Source organism: Eretmochelys imbricata, chromosome 1 (genome assembly GCF_965152235.1).
Source record: "Eretmochelys imbricata isolate rEreImb1 chromosome 1, rEreImb1.hap1, whole genome shotgun sequence".
In the NCBI taxonomy this organism is placed as follows: domain Eukaryota; kingdom Metazoa; phylum Chordata; order Testudines; family Cheloniidae; genus Eretmochelys; species Eretmochelys imbricata.
This window is the reverse complement of record NC_135572.1, coordinates 59867385-59887052: the sequence shown is the minus strand read 5'-3', so window position 1 is coordinate 59887052 and position 19668 is coordinate 59867385. Positions and strand designations below refer to the sequence as shown.

Genomic DNA, 19668 nt, shown 5'->3' with positions numbered 1-19668 from the left:
TTTATTAAAAAAAAAAATAAAAGTAATAATCTAGTCAATATTTCTCTCTAGCAATATAGAGCCGGTTCCTAGTTTGGGGTAAAATAGATTCTGCCTACAAAGTCACCACCCTACCAGTTACTTACAGCTTTGTGAAATACTTTGGATACATAGTGTCAGTCATCTTCAAGGCTTCAAATATTTTATCCTAGACTACGGTTTTAAGTTGACTGGGGGAAGATACAACTTTACTAAAACTTCATGTTAAAGCATAGCATCTGTTATGAAGAGTTATGCAAAAAGTTCTTTCTTGCTCACCATTTTAGCAGCTTCATCCAAGTCATCACAGGCAAGGATTTTGAGGCCACTAGCTGTTATTAAAGCTTTGGCATCATCAACTCGTGTACCTGAAGAAAGAGAAGTAGTGTTAAACAGAATTCAGTACTGAATGAAATAATGACCTACTAACTACCAGCTTCGATCAGAGACAGTGTGAGCTGGTGATGATCAAGTTTTCCACGACAGATCTATCAAGACATCTCAAAATTGAGATAAGTACAGTATACACTAGAAGGCTTTTATAGTAGCAGCAAGTTAGATTTGCTGTTCTAAAATATCAACTAAACAGTTACCAAAAAAACCAATATGGTAAGAAATAAATATTGAATAGTGTTATCAAGAAAAACACTGGATTTTAGATGTTAATATATATTTCTCTTTACAAAATATTCTTGTTTACAAGCAATTTTGCTATACATTAAGTGAACTGCTAAACACGGTGATCGCTATTATTATTATACATAAGTATACATAAATCCAAATACTTAGATTTACACAGTAGCGAAGAGTGCTCACCTTGTAACCGTACAACAATAGGTATTTTTAGGTCCAAATCCTTTACTGCCATAATGATTCCTTGTGCAATAACATCACACCTCATAATGCCTCCGAAAATATTCACCAGAATAGCCAGTACCTACATACAGAAAGCAGCAGGTAGGGTTATACATTTAATGATAGAACACACATCAAGTCCACCATCCTATTAGATTATTATGAAGAATTTTAACATGCAGCAAAATAGACCATCACATCAGATAAAGGGATTCATCCAACTCATATGGGCAACAAATCAGTTCTAAAAATTCAAGCTCTAGAAATTCAATGCTAACCAGATAGTTTAAGAAAGCCTTCATTCATATTCTATATGAATTCAGCAGACAAGTTACTAATCTCTAAAATAAAGTACATCAGAATCCTTTTTATCGGATTTCATTGGGACTGGGTCCAGAACAGATAATAAAAAATTCAGCTAATCTGGAGTATGGGACAGTGTGAGGCTGCAGCGCCATCTAGTGGCCAACATAAGAGATTGCCCACTTCTTGACCAGTGCACACTGTTACGTTTATACGGTGAGTCGGATAAACACGGTTCTACTGTACAGCAAGACAATTATTGCAGGGTATAGAATCCTAGGACTGGAAAGGACCTTGAGAGGTCATATACTCCAGTCCCCTGCACTCATTGCAGGACTAAGTATTATCTAGATCATCCCTGACAGGTGTCTGTCTAATCTGCTCTTAAAAATCTCCATTGATGGAGACTCTACAATCTCCCTGGGCAATTTATTCCAATGCTTAACCACCCGAACAGGCAGATTATCCTAAAGTCCAACCTAAACTACCCTTGCTGCAATTTAAACCCATTACTTCTTGTCCTATCCTCAGAGGTTAAGGAGAGCAATTTTTCTCCCTCCTCCTTGTAACCTTTTATGTACTTGAAAACTGTTATGATATCCCCTCTCAAGGTAGGTCTACACTATCTGCCAAATCGGCAGGTAGCGATCGATCCCGAGTGCTCTCCCATCGACTCTGGAACTCCAGCGCCGTGAGAGGAGCAAGCGGAGTTGACAGGGGAGCGGCGGCAGTCGACTCACCACCGTGAAGACGCCGTGGTAAGTCAGTCTAGGTACGTCGACTTCAGCTACACTATTCCCATAGCTGAAATTGCATACCTTACATTGACTCCCCCGCCTAGTGTAGACCAGGGCTAAGTCTTCTCTTTTCCAGACTAAATAAACCCAATTTTTCCAATCTTCCCTCATAAGTCATGGTTTTCCTGACCTTTAATCATTTTTGTTTCTGTCCTCTGGACTTTCTCCAATTTGTCCACATCTTTCCTTAAATGTACCACCCAGAACTGGACACAATACTCCAGCTGAGGCCTAATCAGCATGGAGTAGAGTGGAAGAATTACTTTGTGTCTTGCTTACAACACTCCTGCTAATACATCCCAGAATGATGTTTGCCACTTAAGCTTCAAAAATGTTCCGTGATTTATTTTTGGTTTTGGAAAGGTTTTATATTTGCCATTTAAGACACCAAGACTAGCAGGCACGAATAACCATTCCCTTTATAAAGAAAAAGCATCCTGATTTGTAAAAAGTTAACTGAAATAAGATGCCAACCGAAAAGAAACATTTTGATCTCTAACAAGAATGTAAAAATGACTGCACCATAACTTTTCCTGATAGTCTTGCTCAACCAATTTTCTGGGGAAAGCACATACTTTTATTCAAAGAGATTAAACCTCAGCTACTAAAATTTATGTCATAACTGTTCCATTTGCCAACAGTTTGGCCTTCCAGTTTAAGACAATCCTGCTAGAAGTATTCCCCAAACTAATACTTCGGTGTGTCACCTGTAAGATGAACTCTGTTGAAGGACCTACATTAGAAGAGAGAATGAGCATGCTTTTTTTAGACTGAAGGTCATTAGCTTTACCATCATGTCTTTGCAGACTACATTTAATGTTAGAAGTTAAATTATGAGTAAAAGGGGTAGGGCACAGGAAAATGACATTCTTCTTGAGCTCTATTATACAGTCTGTATGAACAAAAAGAAAAGGAGTACTTGTGGCACCTTAGAGACTAACCAATTTATTTGAGCATGAGCTTTCGTGAGCTACAGCTCACTTCATCGGATGCATACCGTGGAAACTGCAGCAGACTTTATATACACACAGAGAATATGAAACAATACCTCCTCCCACCCCACTGTCCTGCTGGTAATAGCTTATCTAAAGTGATCATCAAGTTGGGCCATTTCCAGCACAAATCCAGGTTTTCTCACCCTCCACCCCCCCACACAAATTCACTCTCCTGCTGGTGATAGCCCATCCAAAGTGACAACTCTCTACACAATGTGCATGATAATCAAGTTGGGCCATTTCCTGCACAAATCCAGGTTCTCTCACCCCTCTCCCAAAAACCACACCACACAAACTCACTATCCTTTCTTTTTGCGAATACAGACTAACATGACTGTTACTCTGAAACCAGTCTGTATGAAGCTACTGCAAATGACCAATACACCAGGACAAAATGCCCACTCAGTAGAGAGAGAGGGTTAAAATAAGTTCTCTAACATAAGCAATAGTCATTTTCAAATACTTCAGCATATTGCAATGTTCATTCTTTTACTTTCCTAGATAAGGGATACAGCAGCTACCATACTGAAGTCTTCAGCACTGGAAAGTATGCTTTAACACAATATACAGGTGGCAGGGAAAGCAACCAAACAGGCAAACAAACTGACTTTAGAACAAAGAGAAGAACTACATTTTAAAAAGTAGTTCTTCAGCATTTTAGCTCCCTTTAAACAAAGTCAAGTTTATGGAAACCGTTTTAAATTATTTTAGTCAAAAGGAAAAAGTTATGATCTTCTCCCCTCAAACAAGCCTAGATGGCAAAGAGCCCACGGCTAAAGGACTGTGAAGTTAAAAAGTACTTTCAGAACTTGACTGCATGTCTCCGAGGAAGACAAGGGGGGTGAGGTAACGTCTGTTATTGGACCAACTTCTGTTAGGGAGAGAGACCAAGAGAAGCTTTAGAGCCACACAGAGCTCTTCTGACGAGATCTTGAAGAGCAGCCCTCTGTGGCTTGAAAGGTTCTCTCTCCAACAGAAGTTTGTCCAAAAACAGATATTACCTCACCCACCTTGTCTCTCTAATATCCTGGGACCAACACAGCTATAACATGTTTGAGGGAGTGATTTGATCATTTCTGTAGCTACCAGGTAGGCCATGACTTTGTGTTGGTACACTGTGGAATAAAAAAAGGATTAAGGAGGGGGGTGGTGAAAAATCAGAAGGTTGAGGTTCTACAGAAGGGTGTAGGAAGTCTGGCTGGAAAGCAAGCAGACAGGAAGCATGGTTGTTTGGTTAGAGCATGCGGGCCGGGATTCAGGACTCCTGGGTTCTATATCTGACTCAGTCTCCACAAAATTTCAGTGTGAATAAAAAAAGATTTTTAAAATCAGATTTTTAATAAAGATTTACTTAAAACTTAAGTTTCCAACCATCTGTCTCAAGGCTTAAACTTACAATAAAACCTACTAATTTAAATATGTTTTATAAGTCAGGTTATTTTATTGGAATAGACTGAAGTGTTTGCCAAAGCAGCTGAGCTCAGCTGAGATGCTCATGCCAGCTGGGCCTAGATATAAACACACGAACTGGTGACAAGTTGATAGGCACCCTCATCTAGTCCAATAGAGCCAGAATTCAATGGCCTTCAGGCTACGGTACAAGGCCCATCTGCAGAAATTTGATAAGGATGGACAGGGAAGGGATTAACTGGATCACTGTCCTGCTCTCACCGCAGGCAACCAATACTAAGCGATGGGAAAGACCAGAGCATCAACAGTGCTTCAGAAGATTTCAACAATTGCTGTGGTAAGACCTTCAGTGCATAAGGTAGCAGGGAAATCAGTGTGAATGCCAATACCTCAAGAACCAAATGAGTCAAGTCAGTACACATGAGAGCATGATGCACAAGGAGTGCTTTGATTGCAATAAGAGCTCTAACATTTCTCAAAGCAAGGTCTGCAGCAAGAATCAAAGGAAATACTATGGTCTTCAAGATTAAAAGGATCAATCTGCATATGTCCTCAAACACGACATCAGTTCAGTCTCCCAGTCTTGAATCTATAGGGAGAGGACACTAGAGGCTTTGAGGTAGAACAACGTGGAGTTCAGGCTTCAGAACAGCAGAATGCCAGGCAAGCAAATGGCTCTCTGTACTTCCTGCTGATCCTTCTTCTGGAGAGGTAAAATGTCATCCAGTGAGCTGGAGCTCAGTACCACTGATATCAGGCACACTGCCTGCAGTGAAGCCCAAGGCTTTATAGAATGACAATGTCTCAACACTGGGCCCAGAGGGAAGCAGTGTCTTTCTATTCAGTAGCTGAAGGCAACTCAGGCTACTTCCAGAAGCTCTTCTTCACAGCATGTTGGGCTAGCCTTGTGCTGATCTTAAGGAAGTTTTCTACCTACAGAAAAGACTGAAGGCATTCCCCAAACGCTTGAATGAGACAAATACAAGAATCCTTTCACAGATGCTGGATCCCAGGCAAATGACACAGCAAGCATGCTCATCTGTGTACATGATTCATCAGGTCACGTTTTCTGTACTGTTTCTCAATGCATTCAATCATTTTAAGATGTTAAATGCTGCTTTACACTGGGCAGTGGTGTTCACTAAGCTCTCATCTCTCCACAGCTAGCTCAGCATCTCCTCCCCTACTAACTCACAGCCAACTCAAGCAGCACATAGCACTGTGTTAGTCATCTCTCTGTTTCCTACCATCAGCCTCTGCCCCTCTCCTTCCTATCCATCTCCTCTATTGCCCAAGGACACATCTCCTACCTTTTTCCCAGCTCCCATGAACCTCCATCCCTCTGGAATCACTCACTTCTCATCACCCACAACCCTCCAGCTGCACAACTGTCACTACCTATCTGATTTCTTCTTCTCTCAGCATTCCACAAAAGATAATGGGTTAAATATGGTATTGTTCGTAACTGTACTAATCTCTCCCTTCACCTGCTAAGTACCCCACTGTTCTATAGAACCACAACTTACATCCATTGTATCTGCCAGCCTGCCCTTTCTGCTGCAGACTTAACCATCAATGAAGGTGGAATACAAGCAAGCAGTGATACCATGGATACCAAGTTCTATTTGTCAGCGTGACTGATAAATACAAAGTCAAAGGGGTACTTCATAGGCAAAACCAGAATTGCACTAGTGACTCACTTCAAGCTCTTCTCCATTTTGCAGGAAGAGATGAAATACTCCAAAAAGATACTGATGAGTACTCATGGGCAATATTGCTTTGTGATGTGCTTTGAAATTGAGTACACTGAGGGAATGATTTAATTCAGGAGGAAAAAACAGGATTGGGGGTTCAGGGACAGAAGTTTGGGAGGAGAGGGATGGGAAGAGGAAAAGAAAAGTGTGACCTTTTTAAAATCTTTGCTGGATGATTGGGGAGAAAATGTGAGCAGAAGCGGGTGGGTGAAGGCCTCAAACTTAAAGTGAAGCGTTGTTAGTGCAGAGTGCCACATAAACTCAGCTTTCCTTCGTGGTATTACTCCTATCCATCAGTAAATGTATGTCATTAGGGCAGCCCTAGAGTTCTTCCTCCTGTTGCCCAAAATTATACTCAGTTAATTTTTAATTAAATGTTCAAATAAAATGTATATATTATTCCAACACAGGTACAAAGATCCTGGAGCTCTTCAAAATAGTACTGGGACATTCGTATCCTTCCAGGCAAGTTATCAAAATAATTTTATCTTACAATGTTACTATGTTACCAAATAGCATCTTAGAATCTTAAAGTTTATGTACAAGTCAGACAATACCCGTTACAATCCAAGTCTGGAATCCTGTAACTGGATCTGCATGCACATACACGTGCACCCGCACGAATCTAGTTGCAGGTTTGGTACCTAAGTCAGGGATGGACAAGAGTCTAACCTGATACCAACATTTCAGTTTCAAATTCGTTTTCAAACAAGGAAAGCACATGCTTCGGATATTCTAGGAAACCTCTTATTAGCCTAGCTGGCCACTGATCTAAGTACAAATAAAGCAGAATTTCTTTAGCAATACCAAAATTATCTAGTGTAAAATAAGATAGCCTGGTTTGAAATCACTTAGTTTATTCAGCAAGGACAGTTAAACAGCTTTAAGGATTTTTAAAAGGGTAATAATGGCACCTCTGTACTTGTTTACAGTACTACAGACGTGATTTTTAAAACTGTGGATCAAGTTACTGTGTTGTTCATTTGAGTCTGCTAAGTGTATTAGTGCTTAAAAAAAGTACACCAGAACTGAAGGTGCAAAGATAATTAAAAGGTAAGTTGTTTACTATTTATTCTGAATACATGTAACAGTGCATCTTCTCTATGTTTATATTGCATCTAAATGACTTGGGTCAGTTCCTCGAGAATAACTGTTTCCATTTAATTTGCTACTATCTTTAACCTAACTTCAAATTACACAGGAAAGTGTTACTTTATTTATTGCCTTTTTTCATACTAATTCTATTAGAAAATTCTAGTTTTATTTTTAAAAGGAGTATTTTTAATTCCAACTAAAAAAGTGACCTGCAAAGAAGGGTGTTTGGTAGCCTCCTCCTTGTAATAAATATAAAAAAATTGAATATTTTCTTCAGAACAGGGTTTGCTTCTTCTGGTTCCTCCCCTCCTCTCAGATACATTACAAGTGCTAGGTATCCTCTACTAATTTTGCCAGTTAACTGCTTAGGAAAAAGTAGAGAACTACTGGGAATTACATCACAACTGTGCAATTGACAGACATTTTGAGTATTTGAATCTCCCACAGAGCCTTTTCTCATGCTTGTCCCTTCAACTGAGGGCTGAGAGACTTCCTACTTCAGTTCTCCTTTCCTGAAGGACTGAAGACTGATATCCTGACAAATAAGAAACATGTAGAAAAAACTAACATGTTTTTCAGGCACATCATAAAGTAGCAAAGACAGCACAGTTCTCCCCTCTTCGTAGCTCACCTTTAAAAACCACGTCTACTAGTGAAAATATACAATACATACTATGCCTTGTCATATGATGTTTTAAAGTAATTATTCAACAGTGCAGAACTTTGAAATACTAATCCTTGTTTTACCTTTTTATCTGAAGTAATAAGTTTAAAGGCTTCAGTTACTTGATGTACTGTAGCACCACCTCCAACATCAAGGAAATTTGCTGGAGTGCCTCCGTGAAGTTTAATTATATCCATTGTGGCCATAGCTAAACCAGCACCATTCACTGTAAGAAAAATAGTTACATTTAAGAACTCCATTAGCAGTAAGTACATCAAAGGCATCTAAACATCTATTATGTAGAACATACGTACCTAGACAGCCTATGTTTCCATCTAGTCCTATGTAGTTGAGGTCTGCTTTAGCTGCATCCTTGTCTCTCTCATCCTCCTGTGTCCAGTCCTGCATATCAAAGATTTTCTGCTGACGATAGTATGCATTGCTATCAAAGTTTATCTTTGCGTCCATACACATCACTTGGGAAACAAACAAAAAAATTGTTTAATGCCTTTATCTTTGAAAAAGTCAAATACTCTGAAATACTTATTCTATTGTATATCAGAGCACCAAATAATTCGTTTTGGGCTTACATGCTAACTCATGAAGCCCTCATTCCATAAATTCCAAGGCCAGAAAGGAACATTGTGATCATCTAGTCTGGCCTTCTGTATAATACAGGCCACAAAACTTCCCTAAAATAATTTCTAGAGCACATATTATAGAAAATATCCTATCTGGATTTTAAAATTGCCAGTAGTAGAGAATCCAACATGACCCTTGGTAAATTGATCCAATCATGCCTTACCATTAATATGTGCTTCATTTCCAGTCTGAATTTGTCTAGTTTCAACTTCCAGCCATTGGATCTTATTACACCTTTGTCTGCTAGACTACAGAGCAGTTTATCATCAAATTTCTGTTCCCCACTTAGTTATTTATAGACTAATCAAGTCACTCCTTAACCTTCTCTTTGTTAAGCTAAACTGACTGAGTGCCTTCAATCTACTCACTATTAAGGCATATTTTCTAATGCTTTAATCGTTCTCATGGTGCATCTCTGAACCCTCTCCAATTTATCAACATCCTTCTTGAACTGTAGGCACCGGAACTGGACACAGTATTCCAGGAATGGTCGCACCAGTGCCAAATACAGAGGTAAAATTTCTCTCTGCTCCTCCGATATTCCCTTATTTATGCAACCAAGGATCACAGTAGCCCATTAGGCCACAGCATCACACTGGAAGCTCATGTTCAATTCAATACTCATCACGAGCCCCAAATCTTTTCCAGAGGCCATGCTTCGCAGCACAGAGTCCCCCATCTTGTAAGAATGGCTTATACTCTTTTCCCCTAGATGTATACATTTATCCATATTAAAATGCATGCTGTTTGCTTTTGCCCAATTTACCAAGTGATCCAGATCACTAGCAGTGACCTGTCCTCTTCTTTATTTATCACTCCAATTTGTGTATCATCTGCGAACTTTATCAGTGATGGTTTTATGTTTTCATCGAGATCACTGATCAAAGTGTTAAAAAGCATCAGGCCAAGAATCAATCTCTGCAGGACCTTACTAGAAACACACTTGCTTGATGATGACTCCCCATATACAATTGTATTTTGAGACCGATCAGTTAGTTAGTTTTTAAACTATTAGATGTGACATTAATTTTGTAACATTCTAGTTTTTCAGTCAAAATGTCTTGTGGTATCAAGTCAAATGCCTTACAGAAGAGTTAAGTATATTACATCTATACTATTACCTTTAGCAAACTTAAAATCTCATCCAAAAAATCGTTAAGTTAATTTGACAGGATCTATTTTTCATAAACCTATATTGATTGCTAATCAACCAATTACTTTCCTTCGATTCTTGATCAATCAAGTCCTCTATCAGTTGCTCAATTATCTTGCCAGGATCAATGTTATAGGCTTGTCAGTCTAACTACCCAGGTCATCCTGTTTACCCTTTTAAATATTGGCAGAATACTAGTTTTCTTCCAGTCTTCTGGAATTTCCCGAGTCTTACTGCAAATCAACATTAATGGTTCAGCAAACTCCTCAGCAAGCTATTGAAGAGTGATTTTTACAATATTTATTGCATTTCTAGTAGTAACGTGTCTAGAACACGTAACACAAATTCACCTAAATAAGAAACTGCGCACCAAAATAATCCTTCCACCATGCTCTTTGTATATCTTTAAAAAAGCCACCCACTTAGGCTTCTGCTTTTAAATTAAATCTATGTGTTTCATAAGAAGAGCATATAACAAAGTCAAAAGAAATGCAGAAAAAGTCCCAGAAGAATACCAAAAAAGTTTCTCCCACAGATAGTAGAGGGACTTTGGGGAGGGTGATACTAAAAGCCTAAGCAGACTCCTTGCATCGATGAAATACTATGTAAAAGGTTAAGATTATGTCAGTTATTTTTAGTAAAAGTCACAGACAGCTTGAGGGCAAGAAACAAAAATTCATGGAAGCCCACAGAATTATTGGGTGGGGGGCTGGCTGAGCGGGGACAACTAAAGCCCAGGCCCTGTGGGGGAGAGAAGAGATCCCAAACTCCAGTCAGTGGGGGAGGAGGGGGTGAGGAGTCCAGCTGGAAGCTCTGCCCTCCTTTCCTAGGGCCCCCCCACCTCGCAAAGCAGCTGGGAGCTCCCGGTCCCCTTTCTTCCCTCCTGCAGCAGCTGGGACCTCCAGGCACCCTTTACTCTCCCTCCCACAGCAGGGGGGGGAAGCAGAAAATGTCACGGAGGTCTCTGAAAGTCACAGAATCCATTGCTTCTTTGACCTCTGTGACATAATCTTATCCTTAACCACGTACTAAGGAAACTAACACAAAAGAGACCCAACTAAGCTAGGTCTAAGTTCAGAATATCAAGTACAGTTTCCCAAAAAAAATGACATACAATATAGTCTTTATTCTAACACTCTTGTATAAAAAGTGCACTGAACTGCCTGCACAAAACTAGATGTGCAAATCTGAACAGCAGGGCTCAAGCTGAGACTTAGGCCTGGTCTACAGTACGCGGTTATTTCGGAATTAGCCGAGTTACTTCAAAATAAATCTGATTCCGTCCACACGACCAAACCAGTTTTTTCAATTTAAAGGGCTCTTAAATCCGATTGCTGTACTCCACTTCGGCAAGTGAAGCAGCGCTAAAATAGAGATTGCAGTTCCGGGTTACAGGTACTGTGGACGCAATTCAACGTTATTAGCCTCTGGGAGCTATCCCAGAATGCTCCCTTGTGACTGCTCTGGACAACACTCTAAACTCCGATGCACTAGCCAGGAAGGCAGGAAAAAGCCTCTGGAACTTTTGAATTTCCTATTTGGTCACCACCAGCACAGACGACCATCAGCACAGTCCACCAGCACAGGCGACCACGCAGTCCTGGATTCTGAGGAAAGCTCCAACATGGTCCAAACGGGAGGTACTGGATCTCATCACATGTTGGGGAGACGAATCTGTTATGGCAGACCGATGTTCCAAAAAAAGAAATGCAAATACGTATGCTAAAGTCTCCAGGGCCATGACGGAAAGAGGCTACTCCAGGGACATAGAGCAGTGTCATACAAAAGTCAAAGAGCTCAGGCGAGCGTACCAAAAAGCCAGGGACGCGAACGAGCGCTCTGGGTCACAGCCCCATACATGCCACTTCTACCATGAGCTGCATGCTATTATGGGGGGTGACGCCACCACTACCCCACCACTGTCCGTGGACACCTGCAAGGGGGGGAGTAGCACGGAGCGAGGAGGATGAATTTTTGGAGGAGGACGACGACAGTGCACAGGCGGCAAGTGGGGAATCCGTTTTTCCCCCTAGCCAGGAACTATTCTTGACACTGGAGCCAATAGCCTCCCCCCACTCCCAAGGCATGCTTCCAGACCATGACCCTGGAGAAGGCACTTCTGGTGAGCGAGAGCTTGATCGGAGCCACGCGGTGGGGGGAAACCCAGCTGCGCTGGGCTGTTCACCTTTAGTTTAAAGGGCTCATCCCTGCTCAGAACCTCATCGGAGCCACGCAATGGGTGTGGGGAGAGGGTGCTGTGTGAAGCGATCATCCCAGAGAGCCTGCAGGCCCTCCTTTTGCATGGCAAACCCACCAGGCATTGCTTGCTATGAGAAAGGGGGCCTGGCAGTTTGAAAGCATTGAAATGAATGTGGAAGAAGCAGAACCCCACATTCCCCTAGGGCTTACCATAGCTGCCTGCAAGCTGAATTCTGTTGCCTGGCCACATGTGATGGCTTACTCACACCAAAGTGGCAGGCACTTCAGTATAAGAGGCAAAGTGTAACCTTGTACAGAAAGAACATGTGCTGTGTACTATGAATTGACTGTTTCACTGAGAAAGAGTATCCCCTTTGTTCTCTAAAATGTATCTTTTAAAATACTACCTTCCCTTTTTCTCCTCCCGCAGGTGCAAGTGTTTCAACACGGCCTCTATCTACTCCGTCCCAGAGGCTGGTCCAGATTAGAAGGCAGGAAAAACTAACTCTGGACAACACATTCGTCTAGCTTATGCAGTCCTCCCGCACTGATAGGGCCCAGCTGAATGTGTGGAGGTAAAAAATTGCGGAGTCACGTAAAGCGTTACATGAATACGAAGAGAAGAGAGAAGTGCTCAATGAGAGCAGGCAGGATGCTATGGTCAAGCTCATGAGGGAGCAAACTGACATGCTCCGCTGTATGCTGGATCTAATGCGGGAAAGGCAGCAAGACCACAGACTGCCGCTGCAGCCCCTGTATAACCGCCCTCCTTCCTCCCCAAGTTCCATAGCCTCCTCACCCAGATGCCCAAGAGCACGATGGGGGAGGCTATGGCGACCCACACAGTCAACCCCAGAGGATTGTACAAGCAGCAGAAAGCTGGCATATCCAAAATTTTGATTTGGTTTCTGGACTTGTCCTTCCCTTCTCCTCCACCCCCCTCCCCCGTCTAGTTTCTGATTTCTCAACGTTTTGTGCAAGAAATAATAAAGAACAGTTTTTAAACAATTGTGACTTTATTTCCTTTCATATATATAGGGGGCAGGTAACTTTAAGAGAAACAAACAATTGTCATACAGTACCCTGGCCAGTCATGAAACTGGCTTTCAAAGCTTCTCTGATGTGCAGTGCGCCCTGCTGCGCTCTTCTAATCACCCTGTTGTCTGGCTGTGCGAAACTGGCTGCCAGGCGAGTTGCCTCAACCTCCCACCCCGCCATAAATGTCTCCCCCTTACTCTCACAGATATTGTGGAGCACACAACAAGCAGCAATTACAATTAGAATATTGCTTGTGGTGAGATCTAACCGAGTCAGTAAACTGCGCCAGCGCGCTTTCAAACGTCCAAAAGCACATTCTACCACCATTCTGCACTTGCTCAGCCTATAGTTGAACTGCTCCTTACTACTGTCCTTACTACTGTGCCTGTGTATGGCTTCATGAGCCAGGGCATTAAGGGGTAGGCTGGGTCCCCGAGGATAACTATAGGCATTTCAACATTCCCAACAGTAATTTTCTGGTCTGGGAAGTAAGTCCCTTCCTGCAGCTGTGCAAACAGACCAGAGTTCCTGAAGATGTGAGCATCATGCACCTTTCCTGGCCATCCCACATTGATGTCGGTGAAACGTCCCTTGTGATCCACCAGTGCTTGGAGCACCATGGAAAAGTACCCCTTGCGGTTTATGTACTGGCCGCACTCGGTGTTCCGGGGTCAAGATAGGGATATGCGTTCCGTCTATCGCCTCGCCGCAGTTAGGGAACTTCAGTGCATTAAAGCCATCCACAACGGTCTGCACATTTCCCAAAGTCACTACCCTTGATAGCAGCTGGTCAATGATTGCGTTGGCTACTTGCAACACAGCAGCCCCCACAGTAGATTTGCCCACTCCAAACTGATTTCCGACTGACCGGTAGCTGTCGGGCGTTGTAAGCTTCCATAGGGCTATGGCCACTCACTTCTCAACTGTGAGGGCTGCTCTCATTTTGGTGTCTTTGTGCTTCAGGGCAAGGGACAGCAAGTCACAAAGTTCCATGGAAGTGGCCCTGTGCATATGAAAGTTTCGCAGCCACTGAGAATCATCCCATACCTGCAACACTATGCGGTCCCACCAGTCTGCGCTTGTTTCCCGGGCCCAGAATTGGCGTTCCAGAGCATGAACCTGGCCAAACACCACCATGATCTCCCAATCGCCACATGCCGTGCTTCTAGGAATGTCTGTGTCCATGTCCTCATCAGTATAGTAATCACGCTGTCGTTGCTTCCTGGCCCGGTTTTGCAGGTACTGCACATACTGCTGGATAATGCGCGAGGTATTTACAATGGTCAAAACTGCAGCGGAGATCTGAGTGGGCTCCAAGGCTATGGCGCTTGCATGGGTAATCCTGGAAAAAGGGCGCAAAACATAGGAGAGCAGAGTGGCAGCGGAAGAGGTGCTGTTCGGTTCATGATAGCTGAAAAAAGGCAGGAAATGGTTGTCTTCTGTAGCTTTCATGGAGGCGTGAGCCCAGGACAGACAACATGGAGAAGCCTGGTAGCGCGGCAAGCGTGGGAGAGCAGAGTTGGTGGTGGAAGCTGTGCTGCTCGGTTCACAATGGCCAAGCAGAGTTGGCAGTGGAAGTGTTCGATGAGGAAGAGAAAGAGTAGATACTAGAGATTACATAGGAAGACAAGAGAAAATGCGAGGTGGATTCATAGTAGCAGGACAGCAGCGGTGCACCATCAGCTGAAAGCGGTATGGCGTCTACACACCAAAAAGGTGCGAAACGATTGTCTGCCATAGCTTTCGCGAAGGGAGGAGCGACTGACAACACACACCCAGAAACACCCGCGAGAATGTTTTTGCCCCATCATGCACTGGGAGCTTAACCCAGAATTCCAATGGGCAGCAGGAACTGTGGGATAGCTACCCAAAGTGCACCGCTCCAACATTCGATGCTAGCCTTGGTGCTATGGACACACTCCGCCGAATTCACTCGCTTTAGTGGGGATATAGGAGACCGAACACATACAATCGCTTCCGAAAATTCAAATAGAATAAATTTGAAATAATTTCATACTGTAGATGTACCCTAATACTGAAAATGTTTAAAGGAGGAACAGTAGAGATGTGCCGATACCTACAACATTCCACCGGATTTCAAAAGACAATACTTACTAACAACAAAACAAACCTGTAGTGTCTGAAAGACACTTCAAGTGTGTAGCTGTACTTTCACACCACCATCACAGACACTGGGAAAACTTAAGACAAATGAGAAACAGAAAGAAGGTGCAAGTACCCAATCTAACTGTAGAACTCTACTGAAAAGACTATAATTGGTTGTTATTTAAACTACGTTTCCAAATTAAGACACTGTTTTCATTATAACTTAACTACACACCAAGAAACTGCATGAAATGCTGTAAGAAGCTTTGGGTGAAGGAAATATAGCTATAATTTAACCTTTGTTGTATCTGAATTTAGGCTGTCTGAACAAGTCCAAAATGCTAAGACCATCAGTTGCCTTTAAGGCAGCTATTCTTAATCGCTACAAAGTCAAAACTGAAGAAATATCCTCTAGAAAAGCAATACTTTTATACACTGACTTTTGAGATACAGTTTTATTTCAAAGAGGAAAGTTTAAATTAATCTACATCTGATTAAAAACTTCATTTCCTGGGTATCCTGTAGTCATAGGCGTAGCTTGACTTCTATATGGCGGGAAGGGGGGGGCAGCTCCAGTCAGGCCAATGGGGCTGCGCATTGGGGGGACAAATTATACACCTACCCAAGGCTTGCAGTTTGGGAGGGAACACCCCCTGTTTCCCCCAAACTACACCCATGTCTGTAGTGTCTTCAGAGTAGGATTTCTAAATTAAGGAACAAGCCGAACTCAGAAAAGAAAATCTTTTGGATTTAGTTATCTGTGTTTGGGCATTGAGAGAGTATCTACTGCTGGCAAAATAAGAGGTTGGCAGCTAACTCTAAAGAGCATAATGTCTGTCAAGCACTTACAGTATGTTTGGCAAGGAAGTGGGGTTAAGACATTACACTTCCTTCAGTGTCTAGGATGAAGAGTCAGAAGTCACTAGTATTTTGGGTTGCTCAGTATTTTGAAAAAAATCTTCGACTGTCCGATTTTCAAAAAGGGCCTAATGTCTGAAAATTGCCCTTTCAAAGTACTTCAAGTTGGGCACACAAAAGTGCAGTCGCTTCTTAAAATCTTGGTCTAAAGAGTTAAACCAAAGGGAAATAAGATAAATTTGTAGTTAAGGAATTACAAAAGCTTGGATTCTTTCCAAGAGGGAAAGCTATTATTGTACACAATTGAATGCAACTTCATTCTTGTTCCTCTCTCAGAAAAAAATGCGGATTCTTATAGCTTATAGCTACCAAAGCTTGTTATATCACCAGTGTCAATCTCCATCTGAATGTTAAGCCTTAGCTGCCTTTATGGATTACCATGCAAGCACAATTAGGATGTATTCAGAAGTAGCAGAATGGTCAACTAGTTTTGTATGCTCTGAGAATGTGTGTTTACAGCACAAATATTTCACATAAACTACTTTAAATCCCACCTTAACTAGTATTCAAAAACTGATTTGAACATCTAAATATATAGGGCATTAGCATGAATATTGCAGTCCATGTTTATGATGAAAGAAAATTCCAAAAAGCATTAGAGAAATTTGAAGCCAGCCCCCGTAATTTGCATAGAATTCACTCCAGGTAGTGGGCTCCCAGATCCAGTGCTGAATATTAGGGCTGTCGACTAATCACAGTTTTAATCACACTGTTGAACAATAGACCATCAATTGAAATTTATTAAATATTTTTGGATATTTCTCTACATTTTCATATATATTGTATTCTGTGTTGTAACTGAAATTAAAACGTATATTATATTATAAATATTTGCACTATAAAAATGATAAAATAGTATTTCAATTCACCTCATAAAAGTACTGTAATGCAATCTTTGTCATGAAAGTTCAACTTACAAATATAAATTTTTTTTTGTTAAGTAACTGCACTCAAAAACAAAACAATGTAAAACTTTAGCACCTGTAAGTCCACTTCTTTGTTCAGCCAACTGCTCAGACAAAATTTTTTTTTTTTACATTTACTGGAGATAATGTTACCTCCTTCTTTACAATGTCAACAGAAAGTAAGAACAGGCATTTGCATGGCATGTTTGTAGTCAGCATTGCAAGGTTATTTACATGGCAGATATGCTAAACGTTCACGTACCCCTTTCATGTTTTGGTCACCATTCCAGAGGACATGCTTCCATGCTGATGACACTCATTAAAAAAAATAATGCATAATTAAATTTGTAACTGAACTCCTTGGGGGAGAATTGTATGTCCCCTGCTCTGTTTTATCTGAATTCTGCCATATATTTCATGTTATAGCGGTTTCAGATGACAACCCAGCACGTTGTTCATTTTAAGAACACTTTCACTGAAGATTTGACAAAACACGCAGAAGGTACCTGTCAAGGTTCCTTCCCCACTCTGAACTCTAGGGTACAGATGTGGGGACCTGCATGAAAACCTCCTAATCTTACTTTTAACAACTTAGGTTAAAACTTCCCCAAAGTACAAAATTCTTTTACCCTTGGATTTCCACTGCCACCACCAAACTTTATCTGGGTTTACTGGGAAACGTAGTTTGGATACGTCTTTCCCCCCAAAATCCTCCCAACCTTTGCACTCCACTTCCTGGGGAAGGTTTGGTAAAAATCCTCACCAATTTGCATAGGTGACCACAGACCCAAACCCTTGGATCTTAGAACAATGAAAAAGCATTCAGTTTTCTTACAAGAAATAGAATATTATAAATATAATAGAAGTAAAGGAATCACCTCTGTAAAATCAGGATGGTAGATACCTTACAGGGTAATTAGATTCAAAACACAGAGAATCCCTCTACGCAAAACCTTAAGTTACAAAAAAGACACAGACAGGGATAGTCATTCTATTCAGCACAACTATTTTCTCAGCCATTTCAAGAAATCAATCTAACACATACCTAGCTAGATTACTTACTAAGTTCTAAGACTCCATTCCTGTTCTGTCCCCGGCCAAAGCATCGTACAGACAGACACAGACTCTTTGTTTTTCTCCCTCCTCCCAGCTTTTGAAAGTATCTTGTCTCCTCATTGGTCATTTTGGTCAGGTGCCAGCGAGGTTACCTTTAGCTTCTTAACCCTTTACAGGTAAGAGGATTTTTCCTCTGGCCAGGAGGGATTTTAAAGGGGTTTACCCTTCCCTTTATATTTATGACAGTACCAATGTGAGATTTCTTAAGATAGCTACAGCACTCAACCCAAGGTTTAAGAACCTGATGTGCCTTTCAAAATCTGAGAGGGACGGGGTGTGGTGCACACTTTCAGAAGCCTTAAAAGAGCAACACTCCAATGTGGAAACTACAGAACCCAAACCACCAGAAAAGAAAATCAGCCTTCTGCTGGTGGCATCTGACTCAGATAATGAAAATGAACATGCGCTGGTCTGCACTGCTTTGGATTATCATCGAGCAGAACCAGTCATCAGCATGGACCATGTCCCCTGAATGGTGGTCAAAGCATGAAGGGACATATGAATCTTTATCTCATCTGGTACATAAATATCTTGCAACACCGGCTACAACAGTGCCATGCAAATGCCTGTTCTCACTTTCAGGTGACATTGTAAACAAGAAGCAGGCAGCATTATGTCCTGCAAATGTGAGCACACTTGTTTGTCTAAGTAATTGGCTGAACAAGAAGTTGGACTGAGTGGACTTGCAGTCTCTAAAATTTTACATTGTTTTGTTTTTGAATGCAGTTGGGTTTTTTTACATAATTCTACATTGGTAAGTTCAACTTTCATGATAAAGAGAATGCACTACAATACTTCTATCAGGTGAACTGAAAAATACTATTTGTTTTGGGGTTTTTGTTTTTTTGTTTTTTTTTTTTTTTACAGTCCAAATACTTGTAATCAAAATAATAGTATGAAGTGAGCACTGTACACTTTGTATTCTGTGTTGTAACTTAAATCAATATATTTGAAAATGTAGAAAACATCCCAAAACATTTAAATAAATAGTATTCTATTATTGTTTAATCGCACGATTAATCTTTTTAATCCCTCCACAGCCCTGCTGAATATGCTTGCAGATGTTTAGGTGCCACCGTCAGTTTTACTACACTTTTCAAAGTACCGTGTTAGTCCTAACTCCTCTTACTGTATATAGTTGGAGAAACTTTAGCAGAACCCCTATATCAGACAACAGGCTTTGTACAGATTCAAACTGCCCATCTAAAAAAATTCTATAAAGAAAGTACTTTACCAACTCCTGATGCATCTTCTACCATAGGGTTTATTTCTACCATGGTTGCATCGTATTTCATAAAGACATTATATATCTTGATCATATTATCTGCTGCTTCATCCAGCAGGTTAGGGGGAAATCCCATTTTCTGGGCCAACTGAAAGTAAAAAAACAAAGTATTCTGGTCATCAGTTTATAACATTAGACATTAAAATCTTGAATTATGGTTAAAATTTAGGAACCTCACAACTTATATATATATATATATATATTAAAAAAAACCTGTATATATATTATTATAACACAACTATACAAATCTAGCCTGTAGCTACAGAACTTCACCTACCCTGCAGGGAATGGCTCCTTGCTTCTGTTTTTTAAAAACAGTCAGTTGCATTGATCCTACAAGGGACAGTGAAATTAAGGCTGCCAGGCTATACACCAGCCTAATTTAAGTACCCACATCTGGAGCTAGATTTACATT

At 41.2% G+C, this 19668-nt stretch overlaps 1 protein-coding gene across 1 annotated transcript in view; it reads right to left on the bottom strand.

Moving 5' to 3' along the window:
• The window catches only part of SUCLA2 (succinate-CoA ligase ADP-forming subunit beta), a 42446-nt gene that overhangs the window by 2316 nt on the left and 20462 nt on the right, over nt 1-19668 (bottom strand). Inside the window, exons 6-10 of the mRNA XM_077811464.1 lie at nt 19203-19341; nt 8206-8367; nt 7975-8117; nt 835-955; nt 298-386 (exon numbers count right to left, since the gene is read on the bottom strand). Of these exons, the coding sequence (XP_077667590.1) occupies nt 298-386; nt 835-955; nt 7975-8117; nt 8206-8367; nt 19203-19341 (654 nt within the window). The remainder of the gene's footprint in view (nt 1-297; nt 387-834; nt 956-7974; nt 8118-8205; nt 8368-19202; nt 19342-19668) is intronic.